A 15,547-nucleotide genomic window follows, 5' to 3' on the forward strand; every position below is an offset into this window, starting at 1 on the left:
TCCTTAAAATGCATTAAAAACATTACTTCAGACAGACCTCCTTATTCATCGTGCTCAACAAGAGCACCCCACACCAGACATTGGCTGAAAAGTGACGCAAAAAACTAGACAGACCAAAAAATGATTTCCAAGTTTAAATGGGTCAGGGCAGAGGCTCCAGAATATTCAGTACACCCCGTAATCGGCTAGTCTTTATACCGCCATTATGACTCACAGCCGGACAAATTCCAGAATCCGTAAAAGAAACAGGGCACAATGTGTTTTGGTTATAATCATCATGTTATTATTATCATCATCATCGTTATTGATATTATTCATTTGACAGTTATAACTTGGAAGGACTAGATAACTTTAGACTGCAGTGTCTCTCCAAGATCGTCTTTTAGGGCTTCCTGTAATCCCAGTGCAGTATTTCATCAGCAGTCATATCCGGAGTGACATCCTCAGACATGTGGCGTAAACTTATTCATTTCCTCTCTTTTTATTGTCTCTTTATTTTAGAAAAAAAAGAAGTCTGCTCTGTACAGATATTATTGGAAGTCAGGTCACCTTGATCTGGGGGAGTCTCCAGAGGTATCCTCGATGACACTTGTGAGCACAAACTTGGGTTCTGATGGCCCAACTGGCTGACCGGCTCTGTACTTGCTCTCCATGGGGGATGTAGCTTTTCTGAGTAACCTCTGAAAGTCTTTAGCTGCAGGTTTGGGTGACAGGCCCATTGGGTGACAGGCCCAACTGATCCCGGCACTGCTAAGTCAACAGCGCCCCCCGAAGCAGGAACTGCCTGGTAGCATCAGGAAAACCATACATGCCACACGGTCAGAATAAAACAGCAGCTGTTGAACACACACACACACACACACACACACACATTTTTAGTATGCATATCCTTATTTCTCATACATACACCCAGTCACACAAACAAGATCCTGCTTGTAAATATACAACTAGGCACCATCCTCTATTTAGTACTGTGCATGGGAGGTGGTGCGTGTCCATATAAGGCTCTGCCCATTGCTCACTCCGGAATGTTCTGAGGAAGCTTCGGAAGCAGTGGGGAGTCACACTCCTCCACTCTGCTCCCAACTGAGGAAGAAACAGATGCTGCAACAGGAAAGGCCCGAGTCTCCATCTTTCACCGCGGAAACATAGATAACAGTAACTTCCATGGTGATGTCACATGCAAGAGCTTCTGTTGTTTTGTCCATAGAGTATACCGACCTAAACCTAGTACTATAGTGTTTGCTATTTATACTGGATTACTAGGATATGAGGGTACCTAAGAGTGCATTACCAACGGGTATTACTGTACATAGCAGAAGCTGTACAAAGCTCAATTTCTGCACCACCCATACAACAAAAGCAACATGTGATAAACAATGGTCAAAGTCCTGAACCTGTAAGTACAGCTACTTATACAGGCTAAGATAAACTCGCTTCATTTACGGATAAATTCTTCAATATGCATCCAAATTGAAGTCGGGCAGTTGCAGAAACTGTATCAAACAGTCAACAGCAGCACTAAGTTCTGGGTACTGGTCCCACCCATAAAGCTTATTTATTTAAAGATAAGAATGGCCAGTATGTTCCTTTTCGCATTCATTGGTCCATGTCATAGTTTGCCTTGGTCTTTGGGGTCCATGGATATTTAGGTTGGACCCTGACTCGGTCCAGTTGTGCTTCCGTAACATGAATACAAAAGAGGTGGGACAGCAGAAAGGAGGTACGGAAACTCAACTGGAACAAAAAAGAATAACAAAAACCACCACCAGTATAGCCCATCGTGTACCCTAAAAATAACCACAAGCTGGCTCTGCGTGTCCTAAGTGCTACGTAACGATTGTTCCTTATGGGCACCAGTAGGTAAGAGGCTGTATTGCACATAAAACTGTTGACGTATTATTCAGTATACATTAAATCATGGTCAGTAAACCAGAAACCCAGCACAGCCAAGGTTCTGTGGAATGGAACGAGATTTGTGAAAATACAACCCAATGCCAATATCAGTAGAATGTGATACATACATTCAGAAATGCAGAAGCTTGGGGAACCAACACGTTTGGTTTTTCATAATGCCAAAGGCATGAGAAAGGCTGTGAGAAGTGAGACACAAAGCCAATATGATGCAATGCTTCAGGGGTCTCATAGGTGATGCATTGTGGGAAAGGGGAAACCTGTTTTCACACCTCAAATCCTGACAGCTTGGCTTCATGATCATATGACCTACATGACAGTGCCGATTCGATCACATGACTCCCATCCGATATGGTGAAATGAGCAACCTCTCCATTGGAAGATCCTAAAGGTGACCTACAAATGCATAAAAAGTACATAAAAAGGTTGCAAAAATCTAACAATAAAAAGACAATAGTATATTGCACATAATGTTAGGGCCTGAGAGACAAAAAGAGTTAATGGTGATATGAATATTTATATGGTGCTTGAGTGGTATTTATATGAAAATGCATGCTGCAATGGATGTCACTGCATGCACTGGAAGGATGCTTTTCTTCAAGAAATGAGTTTAAAGTCAGTTTAAAGGGCTCCACTGGTGACACAAGACCCACTCCTGCCAGAGGTTGAGTCAAACGTCGATGGATCATTTCATCCAAGACAGACAAGCGTCAAAAGGCAGTGAGTCAATCTTTGGCGACCTAAAAGTCAGTCAGAAATTTACTTAGGCTGTGGTGTGTTATAAGTACAGCAGCCTCAAACAATATAATGTTCTGTATGAAATGATGTATGGAAGACTTGAGGACAATGTTCATGGTGCAGGATGTAGTGATTTGGGGTGTGAAAGAACATTAGCAGGATGCCAAGCAATCTGCCTGACATATAAACTATTCTGTGCAAGTTATCCTTTATCTTAAGCCGTATCTCTCCCTTGTGTTTGGTAGTGACGTACTGTTCAGGGGTGGGGTGGGGTGGGGTGGGGAGGTGGGCACTGTAGCCCACCATACTTAGAGAACCCTCAGCTATGAGAGGAAGGAGTACAGGTTCAGTCAAGGACCAGCCACAGGAAGTGTATCGGCAGATAGATATAAATAAATGAGAGAGACATTCACTCTAGTTTTTAAGCCCTTTCTCTGCAGTGAGAGAAGAGGCGTGACATCCATCCATGGCTTCCTCAACGGAAAGACACACTGCAGAAAAAATACAAATAACAGGGCCGAGGTTTTCAGCTATATTCCAGTGCTGCCGTGAGTCATCCCTGTTGGACGAGCACCCCGTGGGTGCTTTTGAGTGCCCGTTCCATAACGTGGGCAACACACATTCTTTAGGGAATCGGTGGGCAGCAAGTCACTGCAGCGGAAGTTCCCAGTGCATAAATCCTCAAGAGGGATAAATGTTTCCTTCCGGTTGTTCCGCTCAGTCTTTTTCACAAAAAAAGTGAAGGGAGTCGTTAAATGAAGCACGTTAAATGAAGTACTCTTTGGAAGTGAACAAAAAATGCCACCAGCCTCAGAGGGAAAGGTAGGGGATGATGAAGATGTGCCTTAGGATAGAGTACAGGAGAGGTCAGAATTTGGGGTTGGGGGGGAGGGAGGACAGAGAGTGGAATCCTTATGTGGTAAGTTTAATTCTCTAATTAGCTACTTGTTTAGCTACCATTGCAAGCAGGATATGATCTACTTAACAGTCACATAGAAAAGACTAACTCCATGCAGACACCATAAGAAGTATGCAGAATATTCTGGCAGTTTGGACAGAATGAGGAATAAGGAAGAGCGAGGGTTTTTGAGGGGTGTACAGTAGGGTCCGCTCTACTGATCTTCTGCTCCCGGCTTCTGAAATCCACCTGGGGCCTGAGCCACACAAAGCAGGAAGGTCCCGCCATTTTCCTCAGATCCCAGTCCCCTGCCGTCAACATGACTGAACAGAGTGGTTATACATCTGTTAGCATCTTTGTGATGTTGACATAGTTGGTGTTGGCGAGAGTGCAATTAGCCGTCTTGAGGTTCTCCTCCCGGAAGTCCTCACTGCTGTTGTTCACCGCTTCCTGGATCTCCATATAGTCGGACTTGCTCATCATGGAGCCGCTTCGACTCTTCTTCAGGTCCTCGGTGGAATCCATCTTCGGGACACTGCTGACCTGCAGGTACTGTGCCTGCTCTTCACCTTCTGTCTCGCGATGGTAGAAGTAATTGAAGTTGGAGACGATGACTGGCACAGGCAGTGCAATGGTCAGCACTCCGGCGATGGCACAGAGGGACCCCACAATCTTGCCTCCGATGGTGGTGGGAACCATATCACCATAGCCAACTGTAGTCATAGAGACTACTGCCCACCAAAAAGCATCGGGGATGCTGATGAACTGGGAGTCTGCTTCATCGGCTTCGGCGAAGTAGACAGCACTGGAGAAGAGGATGACTCCGATGAAGAGGAAGAAGATAAGCAGGCCTAGCTCACGCATGCTGGCTTTCAGGGTCTGGCCTAAGATCTGCAGCCCTTTAGAGTGTCGGGACAGCTTGAAGATCCGGAAAACTCTGACCAACCTGATGACTCTGAGAATAGCTAAGGACATCGCCTGCTGCCCTTGCTGGCCATCCTCTGGTTTCTCAGCCAGCTCAGTTCCGAGTGTAATGAAATAGGGAATGATGGCTACAATGTCAATGATGTTCATAATGTTGACGAAGAAGCCCGCTTTGCTGGGGCAGGCAAAGAAGCGTACCAGGAACTCAAATGAGAACCAGATGATACAAAGCGTCTCTAAAATGAAGAATGGGTCAGTGAAGTAGGTTGTGTGATAGCTGGAGGTGGTGTTGGAGAAGGGCTGGTAGACCTTGTGCATCTCCTCCTCCTCACTGCGGAAAATGGGCAGGGTCTCCAGACAGAAGCTGACAATAGAGATAAGGATGACCATCACGGATATGATAGCGATAATCCTGGCTGGGCCTGAGCTCTCGGGATACTCGAACAGTAACCACACCTGTCTCTGAAACTCGTTGTCAGGTAGCGGCTTCTCCTCTTCCTTGATAAATCCCTCATCTTCACGAAAAATCTCAATGGCTTCATCGCCCAACTCGTAGAAGCGGATCTCCTCCGAGAAGATGTCCAGCGTAACGTTAACGGGCCGTCGCAGCCTGCCCCCTGACTGGTAGTAGTACAGGATGGCATCGAAGCTGGGTCGGTTCCTGTCAAAGAAGTACTCATTCCTCAGGGGGTCGAAGTAGCGCATCCTCTTCTTAGGGTCCCCCAGCAGGGTTTCGGGGAACTGGGACAGAGTTTTCAGCTGTGTCTCGAAGCGCAGGCCTGACACATTGATGACCACCCTCTCACAGCACTCGTGATCAGCCTCAGGGTCGTAGGTGTCCTGGGGTTGACCGGGATGGGCTGCTGCCTCATCTGCAGAGTCCCCAGTAGCCACCGTCATCTCGGAGGGGGGTGTGAGGCCGGAGCCTAGCACTGGGACCTCAGCGGATTAAAAAAAACCACCTCGACACAGAAAAGACGCCTGGGTCAAGCTGACGGGGGAAAAAAAAAAGACAGAATGAAAGATACATTAAATGCTGAATTTCGTTATTCCTTATCACATATAAAAGACACACTCAGAGAAGTGATCACTGAAGTGAAAAATGTTGCTCTTCATGCCCAGTGTCCTTGTTACTATGTGGGGGGCCGTCTGCAATGCAGGTTTAACTCAAACACAAAGCTGCCTCTTTCCTGAAGGGAATTGCAATCAAAGGCCCAAAAAAGGACAATAGCATTAAAAGAAGAATCTCAGAACAACAGATAACACATTAAAGGCCTTTTAAGTTCAATAACTTTTAAAATACTGCACAAAAGAAACAACTATGAGAAATACACATACATTTAACTTAGTCGATGAACATATAGCCTAGAGGCCAGTGTGCATTCAGTATTTTAGATGTTCTGCTGGACTGATTACTGCATAGCCATTACGCCAAAGTAAATTGGTAACTTCAGAACCACCCGGGAATGGTAACAACCACAGTTTATTACTTGATTTAGCTTTGGAGTTGTAATGACCATCTGTTAATGTCTGGATGGTTCCTATATTACAGGATACACATATGAATATATATACCCACTGGCCACTTTATTAGGAACACCACTTTAATATTGGGTAGGACTGCATTTGCTCAGAGCAGCCGGAATTCTTTGTGGTATGGATTCAACAAGGTTGACACAAAAAGCTTCTGCTGCATGCTGACACGATTACATGTTGTAAATGCTGCAGATTTGTCAGCTGCGCAGTCATGCTGTCAATCTCCCATTCCACCACACCCCAAAGGTGATCTATTGGATTCAGGTCTGGTGACTGTGGAAGCCAATGAATTAATTCTCATGTCTAGGGGACCAGTTTCAAATGACTGTTGCTTTGTGACATGACACATTATCCTGCTGAACGTAGCCATTAGAAAACGGGTGAATTGCGGTCGAAAATGAACACGCACATGGTCAGTAACGATATTCAGATATATTGTGGCATATCGGCAATGTGGGATTAGAAGTAAAGGGTCCAAAATGCACCAAGAAGACATTCGTCACGTCATCAGTAAACTGCCATCAGCAACAGCAGCCTGAAGTGTGGATACAAGGCAGGTTGGGTCCATATATTCATACTGTTTATATCTGAAGTCCGAAAGGGTCCGAAGCCGAAATTAAGAATCATCAGACCATCTGACATCTTTCCCATCTTCAACTGTCCATCTGCCTGTACGTCTGTTTTCTGTTCCAAGGTGAAAGAGGTGCATCCTGACCTGGTCCTCTGCCGTTGTAGCTAATCCACCTCAGGTTTGTCATATTTTGCTTTCAGAGAAGCTGTTTAGTCTTTACTGCTGTACGGAGTGTTTATATGAGTTACTGTAGCCTTCCTGTCAGCTGTGCCTCGTCTAGCCATTCTCCTCTGACCCCTCTCATCGATAATGTGTTCCTACTGACAAAACTGCCACTCACTGGATACCGTTTTATTTCTTACACCATTCAGCATGAACTCTAGAGACACTTTTGCCTGGAAATCCCAGGAGATCGGCAGTTTCTGAAATAAGCACACCATCCCTTCTGTCACACGCCACAGTCAAAGTCACTTACATCACATTTTTCCCCTTTCTGATGTTTGATCTAACCATTAACCGAAGCTCTTGGCCCATGTCTGCATGATATTATGCACTGAGCTTCTGCCACATGATTGGCTGCATAGATATTTGCATGACGGAGCAGGTAAAGGTACAGGTGTTCCTAATAAAGTGGCCGATTAGCGTAGCGTTGGCTTCTTTAAACTTCAAAACTTTTTCTAGACGATATTCGTCTCATACAAATAAACACTTATTATCACAGACCGAGGCTATAACGTGCATATCAATGCAATTACTAATCACTGATTTAATAAATCTAGGCACGGTAATGATTTGCAGATGAATTCCAGTATTTACAGTACTTCGCGTTCGACGCATGGTAATTTACAGAATTAATATTAACGATCGAATATTTTCTTACTTAAACTGGGCTACGGTTTTTAATCACATGAATAAGGCAGGTATGCGAAAGAGATGCATCTTACCTTCACCTTCACCTAAACCCGGTAATGCTCGCAGAGTCCCTGGGGATGCCGCCTTCTCAGAAAAACATCGGTGCAGATGGTAAAGCCGCCGTGCCTTGTATCTCGGCGTTATGCACGCATGGAGCACAAGTGCCTCCGCTCCCAGCCATACATTGCAGGTGCCGCTATGCAGTAACACCATCAACTGGCCGCAGCCGCCGCGTTATGCTGCTGATAGGGAAGGGGGGGGGGGGATGCGGCGAGTCCTCGTCCCCACAACAAGTTGCACTAGGTTTCGAAAAGCGTGCACCCTTTGCGATTCGCCCTTTCCCCCTGTCAGATCGCCACCCTAAAACAACGCAGAGATGCAGAGATCAGCAAAAACTGACGCCCCCGGTGTCCTTAGATGCGACAGCGGCAGATGTGGTCCTGGATGAACCCTGGCATCTGCAGAGACATAAGCAAGGGTGATTGCAGGGGGGCGGTTCTTTTACGGTGTTGCTGTATATAATATACAACGAAAACTAAGGAGAGAGAGAGAAAAAAAACATTTCTGCTTTCCTACATTACGGCTACAAATAAGCAGACTCCCCCCCCCCCACCCCCCAGCACGAATTTCGTGGGTGGCAGCGAAAGCGTCAATGATCATGGCCATTACTATTATATTTATCACTATTATTAATCTGCAGACCCATTATTTTTAATTATTTACAAAATATAAGAAACGGACAAATCCTTGTTTCAGCGAGATATATTAGTTGATATAAATTCCCGGTACCTGCGGTCTGCGATTGAAACGCATTTTAAGGCAGTATGACAAACTCCCGCTCCCACATCCACGCACTGCAAGCAAAGCACTAGGTTTCCGCGTCTCTTTTCCGTGAAGATTTTTCTTTTTCTAAAATGGGAACTACCTAAATGTGTCAACAGCGGCATGCTTAAGGCATAGTTCTCTGCTCCGATACTGGGTGGTACTCCGGTGCACAGTCTCCATGCAACGTACTACGTGAAGCTTAAGGATGCAGGCATTACGGAAAACCATGCATTAAAAAAACATGTTAAACGGTACACGGGATGCAAATCCTCACTTTCAGTTTAATCTAAATCGATTGTCGGATGCAGGTTGCCCATGCCCTTACTTGATTTTCCTTCGTTATATAAATCAACAGTGCCGCATGTGTGTGGAATTTGAGTCGAGACTCTGACTTTTTCTCCTTTTTTCCATAAACTGGGATGAGACCTGTAGTAAAAGAAGTCGGGGTCTGCAGCTGGGCTTTTGCTCTGCATGCAAAGAGGCAGCACGAAGCCCAGGCAGCGATCTCCCATCTGCACTGTACCACTCCTAACCGCGTAGGCAATTTAAAGGGAACGTCCTAGATCCACTGCAGCAACTGATGGAGGGACACTGTATGGGACCCCTGTCAGGCCCTAGTTTAACACAACACTCCTATTTTAACACTTAACTCTTCATATTAGGCGTGACGGTGTTTAATTATATGCCACAGTTAAACTGGGTACTTTAAGGATTTGAAAGCTTTGCAAACGTTGTATGGTTGCGACCCTGGACGGAGTTGGGTGTATTAAAACGTGATTTACGAGTGCTGTATATCTCATTTCTGCGCTTCTTTTAATTGTTAGTCTTTTAAGAAAATAAATGTATTGCTGATAGCTCCAGTGGACAACTGCATGAATTAAAGAAGCATGTTTTACAGACAGTGACAGTGTTGACATTTGTAATCGATAAATGCATTGTGATATATATGGTTGTATATTTTCATGGACATCAGTTTCTCAGGGTATACTGACTTGTTGGTTTGTTCTTCTACACATTGCTGAGACCCCAAACATCCATTGATTTTTAAAAATAACTATTAGTGAGCAACATCCGGTATACGCAATATTCTGAGTAAATGCTCTATTTCAGAGTATGACTTGTGCTTATTGCCGTGGCCCTATTGGCTGGATGGACTTTGTTTATCAGAAAACCTGATTGGTTGATGTGCTACACAGGTAGTGGGTGCACCAGTATCCAAACTACATTTCCTGTAATTATTACTCACTGATATTTGAAATGAAACGAGGAGGCAAAGTGATTAAATCTGGGTTGAAGTGACATACAGTGGTGCCACAACTGCAGTTATCGCTGAACATAATCTACTGTTAAAATGATATGTTTCTGTTCAAGTCACAAAACTTAAACTTCCTTAGTCTTTATTTGAGTTTATTAAGCCTCCTGCGCACCAGATGCTCTGCCTCGCATTTTTATGATCCAGACTTGGCGCCATTACAGTCTGCAAAGTGTTTTTAGGTGTGGCTCAGAAGTCGAGGTGCGTCTGATAACCTTAACCACAAGTAACCAAGAACATACTGGACTACAAAATACAAGGTACTTTTAGTATTTCATTACATTCACTGATGTTTATAACATTGATATTATCTGTCCTCACAAAGCAAAAAGTTACAGGTTTTTATCACACATTGTGATATATACTGCCCCCCCCCCCCAGTCTACGGGGGCAGTGCTTCCTGTAGACTGTGCACCTATTAGTCATACAGGAGATGCTCCCTTATGACAGGCTGTGCATTAAGAGGCCGTCTCGGAAACACAGAAAGCACTAACTGTCTGCTTTAATTAAAACAGGGCGGCGGCCTCCTTCACTGGGGTCAGCTTTGGATGTCTGCTAAAGTGTCATGACGGTGGGAAGGTGCAGGTCATAGGTGGGGGGATCAGGACAGAGCGGCTGTGTCCCGTGCTTATGAAGCCGTTACTGAGGGATATAAGAGAAACACCGAAGAAAAGGCATCACTGCACTCTGCATACTATGCTGTCTCGTCCTGTAAACCGACATAAAAACATTCAGGTTGACCTATTTGGTGTCTTTCCACAATACTGCATGAGTCATAAATGGGAGGTGTATGAGGGTGAGGATAGGAGGTGTATGAGGGTGAGGATGGGAGGTGTGTTTGGGGGTGAGGATAGGAGGTGTGTGATTGTGAGGATGGGAAGTGTGTGGAGGTGAGGATGGGAGGTGTGTTTGGGGGTGAGGATGGGAGGTGTGTGATTGTGAGGATGGGAGGTGTGTGATTGTGAGGATAGGAGGTGTGTTTGGGGGTTAGGATGGGAGGTGTGTTTGGGGGTTAGGATGGGAGGTGTGTGATTGTGAGGATAGGAGGTGTGTGATTGTGAGGATGGGAGGTGTGTGATTGTGAGGATGGGAGGTGTGTGATTGTGAGGATGGGAGGTGTGTGATTGTGAGGATGGGAGGTGTGTGATTGTGAGGATTGGAGGTGTGTGATTGTGAGGATGGGTAGGTGTGTGATTGTGAGGATGGGAGGTGTGTGATTGTGAGGATGGGAGGTGTGTGATTGTGAGGATGGGAGGTGTGTGATTGTGAGGATGGGAGGTGTGTGATTGTGAGGATAGGAGGTGTGTGATTGTGAGGATGGGAGGTGTGTTTGGGGGTTAGGATAGGAGGTGTGTGATTGTGAGGATGGGTAGGTGTGTGATTGTGAGGATGGGAGGTGTGTGATTGTGAGGATGGGAGGTGTGTGATTGTGAGGATGGGAGGTGTGTGATTGTGAGGATGGGAGGTGTGTGATTGTGAGGATAGGAGGTGTGTGATTGTGAGGATGGGATGTGTGTGATTGTGAGGATAGGAGGTGTGTTTTGGAGTGAGGATGGGAGCTGTCTATGGGAGGTGGATGGGAGGTGTTCAGCATCCACCTTCAGAATTCAGCCCCATCCTATCACTGGTCTTCCAGTTACAGTTAAATAGGGATTTTCCTTCTTTTAGGCCATTGGATGGATCATTTGGCCAATCAGGAAGTGCCTGCTTGTTACTGCTGACGTGTGCCGTGCCAGGCTCTGACGTGCCCCTGATACATCCAGGCGGAGGGGAAGCCCAGCCGTTCATGGAGCCCCCAGGGGACGGTGGGGGCAGTTATCCACATCCCACTATATTTATAGCTGCGCCTTGGTCCTGGCATCTATATTTAGCACTCCTGTTGATCTTATTGATTTCTGGAAGGCTCTTCACTTTTGAGCCAGAAAAGATCTAAATGAGGTTTATCATAGTCAAAAGGTCAATACAACCTTCAGAACAATGTGCCAGAGCATGAAACCAATTTTTCCCTATTAACGAAAAATTAATTCTTGTCTTGATGAATGTACTTCTTCTCTCATGTTTTCAGCGTCTCGTCACAAAAGACATTGTTGTACTGTAACTGATTACCTTAATCAGGGACGGCTTGTTTAAAAGCACTCTCCGGGCTGCGCAGTAAACATAAAAGCACTGATGGTAAACATATCGATCGCAGATATGGTGCTTGGCCGGTCACTCATGTGACTCCGCTTGAAAAGGCAGTCAGTTGCTACGGCGTCTCCCTGGAGACACTGGCTTTGTTGTCACAGCCGGCCTCCATACCGACGCTCAGGTCATGCGGCTGCCTTGAGGAGCACACATGACTTTCCACTGCGCTCTCGCTGTGCCTTCATCTGTGCGCCTGGCTACACAGCACTAATTACACTAGAGGGAGCATCATCCGGGGACGAGGAAACGGCTGGGTGGGGTCGCTGCAATGAGAGGGCGAGACGCTGGAGTGGCACAGGGGATTATGGGTAATAGGGTTGAGGGAAGACAAGGGGTGGAAGGAAGACTGTAATCAATTGGCTTCCTGTCTGGTGGGTAGCCCCCAGTCTTGCGTTCCAGAACCCCCACCCGTAATCCTGACCAGGATAACATTTATATTTGTGTGTTTGTTTTATTTAGCAGGCATTTTTTATCTAAAGTGACATCAAAGTGAGGCTAATAGCACATTACAAGCATGCATGCTGTCAAGGTAGCAATCAGACGTAAGAGGAAGAGCTACCCAAGCAGGTAGCAGATGGATGGATGGTGGATGGATGATGAATGATGATGGATAGATGAATGTATGGATGCATGGATAGAGTATGTGTGGATGGATGGATGGATGGATAGATGATGGATGGATGGATAGGTGGAGGAAAAGGAGAAGGAGGACAGAATGCAGAACCGTGGGAATGAGTGAAGAAGAAGACATAGAGAATGAAGTTTTGCAACCACTGGAGTCTGAGGGAGGGGTTACTGTCTCAGCAGGGAAGCGTGTGCACAAAGTCAGGGACTAGCGGGTCCTGCCCTGACTGGGAATCCAATCTTAGTTTTCATGATGTCACAGCAATGTGACGCTGAATGATCAGAGCCCCCCCCGAGAGGTGGTACCTTCACTGGCCTGACTGTGAAAAATTATAGAGCTGAACTAGGAGATTTGTATTTGTGTTGGGCCATCTCTGCCATTACACAGCGCCCCCCCTTACTGTAATACTGCATAACGATGCTCTGTGTCTGTGGATGATGTGGCACACATCCGGGAGTTTAGAAACAATGCCTGAAATTTCAAAATAGCACTCAGCCCACTCTCGATTACAGAATAAATGCTTGCTCGGATGTAACATTCCCGTGGCATTCTGGGGCATTCCTGCTTCATGACCCTTGGACACGGATCCCTGAGCAGCGGCGTTCTGGGAGTACAGGGAAACACTATCCAGGACTCCTGGCTCCAGGGTGTCAGCTCTGAGCACGCTCAGTAAGTGCCTGATCCCTTCACTGGCTGGATGAATTGTTCTTTGTCCAAACCCCCCAGGGCTGAGACAGAATCTCTCACCCTGGTGATGCTTCAATTTATTACTCTACAACTATTGCAGCGTTTGCTGCTAAATAAATCTGACATTTCCTTTAAACTGTTTAATAATAGCCGTTGTCGGCCAAAGCCATATCTTACGAACACAACTCTGCAGACTCCAGCCAAGCAATCCACTGAGAGAGAGAAGCTGGGTATTCTCCCTCCTTCAATGGTGCCACCCCCCAGGTTCAGGGTATTACAGTGCCCCCACAACCATACTAACCACTATGCTCATTCCCAAAAACAGCAACACCAACCATAATTATTTAGGACATTATTTATATTGCAAATGAGTCTATAAGAATTTCAGACGACCCTAGTCATTTCGCTTGTTTTCTTCAGGTTGTGTGATTGCGCCGTTTGTTTGCCTGTGTTTGTTCACTTTTGTTTGGTCGGAAGTCACAGAGCCTTGTGTTGCAAGACACCCAACCCACCAACTCCTGTCAGGTCCTGGAAGATCCCATGTTGGCTTGGAATTTGATGAGGAATTATTTGAAGCTGTCTGGGGCCAGTTGGTGGAACGTCCACAGTCTGACCGCCCAAGGAACCGTGCCGAGGAGGGGGTCTTATTTATGACGTGTTTCATCTGTCAGCAATAATATGGTCTCTAGAAGGTAACAAAATTTGTTCTTCAATCAGAAGTATATAAGATAAGCTTCATTGATCCCAGGTCATATAATATTCCACACAGATAATAAAAAAAAAATATTCGTTTGATGTCTGGGGTGGTGCAGTGGTTGGCAGTGTTGTATCACAGCTCTAGGACCTGGGTTTGAGTCTCTGCCAGGGTTTGATGTGTGTGGAGTTTGCATGTTCTCCCTGTGGCACTGTGGGGTTTCCTGCAGATACTCTCCTTCCCCCCAACAGCCCAGATGTCGAGGTGAGTTTGCTCTGCGATGGGCTGTTGGCCCCCTGCCTTCTGTCTATAGGCTCTGGACCCCCATTGACCCCGAATAGGACAAGGAGGTACAGAAAATGGGCATATGTTTTGTTTTTGTCATTCTTCATCCACTCACATTTTCCTGCAAGGTCAGGGAGAGCCAGCAATCTCTCCCAGAGAACACAGAGTACCTACACGGGATGCCGGTTCATCTCAGAGCACGCAGCTACACTGGCGATCTACTGTAGGGAGACCAGTCTACCTAAAGCACCTGTCTTTGGATGGAGAGGACGTCAGAGATCCTGGAAGCATGTCTGAGAACATGGTGAGAACATGAATAATACACACACACGCACACACACATGTAGGGTAAACATATCCTTATGGGGACCGCTCATTAATTTCAATGGGAAAAATGTTAACGCTAACTATGACAACCTTAACCCCTACCCTGCCCTAACCATAACCATAAGTGACCTAACAAAATACAAGAGTTTTTGCATTTTTAGTTTTTCCATAGCATTCACCGATTTTTATAAAATAGAGTAACCGGTCCCCATAAGGGAAAAAAATGGATATTTATCATGTTATGGGGACATTATGTCCCCATAAGGATACAGTAGGTAAACCCGCTCACACACACACACACACACACACACATTTCCAGGGATAAGAGTTTACCCAGCATTCCCCATGCGGTGAGAGTATAGTACAGGCATCAGAATCTTCTCCTGTGAGATGCACAGACTGGTTTGGTTCCGTGCCTCTTCTGTACCAGCGTATTCTCTGCTGGTACGTTGTATATACCTTCACTGGCACTCCCCCAGTATCAGCTCTACCTTTCCAGGGGCCCAAGGCACATATTTACTTGGGAGGCCCCCCAACCATGAATACTGATGATATTTCACTTTCTCCAGGCAGATTAGGCAGCTGTCGGGGGTCCAATTGGCCCAAGGGGGCTCAGACAAAGACAAGAAAAAATATGTATTAAACATTCATATAAATGTAAATAAAAATCATATAAATAAGAATAATTACACAAAATGAAAAATAATTTTAAAAAACAAAACCATATTCATCAAGTTAAAATATTTATGTGCAGGCAGAAAAATGGTCACTGCTTGCTATAGGCAGAATAGGCAGCTGTCTAGGGTCCCTGAATTATGTAAAATGATCATCAATTTTCTTGGTAGGGGGCGTCCTAAGTAAAGCTTTGGCTAGAGTCTGGGCTGACCTGCACACTCCTCCCAGCAAAGAGTAAAGATGAGTTAAGTAATCGTATGAAAGTAACGCCTGAAGAGCACACTCAGTTAGCCATTACTGGGAACCTGTCACTTTACTTGCTCTCACTTTTTGTTGCCATGGAATCCACTGCGGAGGAATCTCTGATGGCGGTGACGTCAACGGGAACGAGGAAACTCTGACTTGCACAGATGCCGTCTCTCTCTCCCAGGGGAATTCTG

At 45.7% G+C, this 15,547-nt stretch overlaps 1 protein-coding gene across 2 annotated transcripts; it reads right to left on the reverse strand.

The window, feature by feature from the left end:
• Positions 1-242: 242 nt before the first annotated feature.
• Positions 243-8,868, reverse strand: kcna2b (potassium voltage-gated channel, shaker-related subfamily, member 2b). Of its 2 annotated transcripts, none has more exons than XM_023834050.2 (3): positions 8,644-8,868; positions 7,526-7,951; positions 243-5,465 (listed from the first exon to the last, which is right to left on the reverse strand). In XM_023834050.2, exon 3 carries the CDS (start codon positions 5,372-5,374, stop codon positions 3,887-3,889), a length of 1,488 nt encoding a protein of 495 aa, XP_023689818.1. In that variant the 5' UTR covers positions 5,375-5,465; positions 7,526-7,951; positions 8,644-8,868; the 3' UTR covers positions 243-3,886. The 2 variants fall into 2 exon arrangements, with proteins under 2 accessions (XP_023689818.1, XP_023689820.1); XM_023834052.2 differs by lacking the exon at positions 8,644-8,868 and adding an exon at positions 8,283-8,371.
• Between the last annotated feature and the right edge of the window lie 6,679 nt (positions 8,869-15,547).

Source organism: Paramormyrops kingsleyae, chromosome 18 (assembly GCF_048594095.1).
Source record: "Paramormyrops kingsleyae isolate MSU_618 chromosome 18, PKINGS_0.4, whole genome shotgun sequence".
NCBI classification, from domain to species: domain Eukaryota; kingdom Metazoa; phylum Chordata; class Actinopteri; order Osteoglossiformes; family Mormyridae; genus Paramormyrops; species Paramormyrops kingsleyae.

What these genes read in the sequence shown, in the direction of transcription:
- kcna2b (XM_023834050.2), bottom strand. Translation starts at nt 5,374, where the DNA reads ATGACGGTGGCTACTGGGGACTCTGCAGATGAGGCAGCAGCCCATCCC.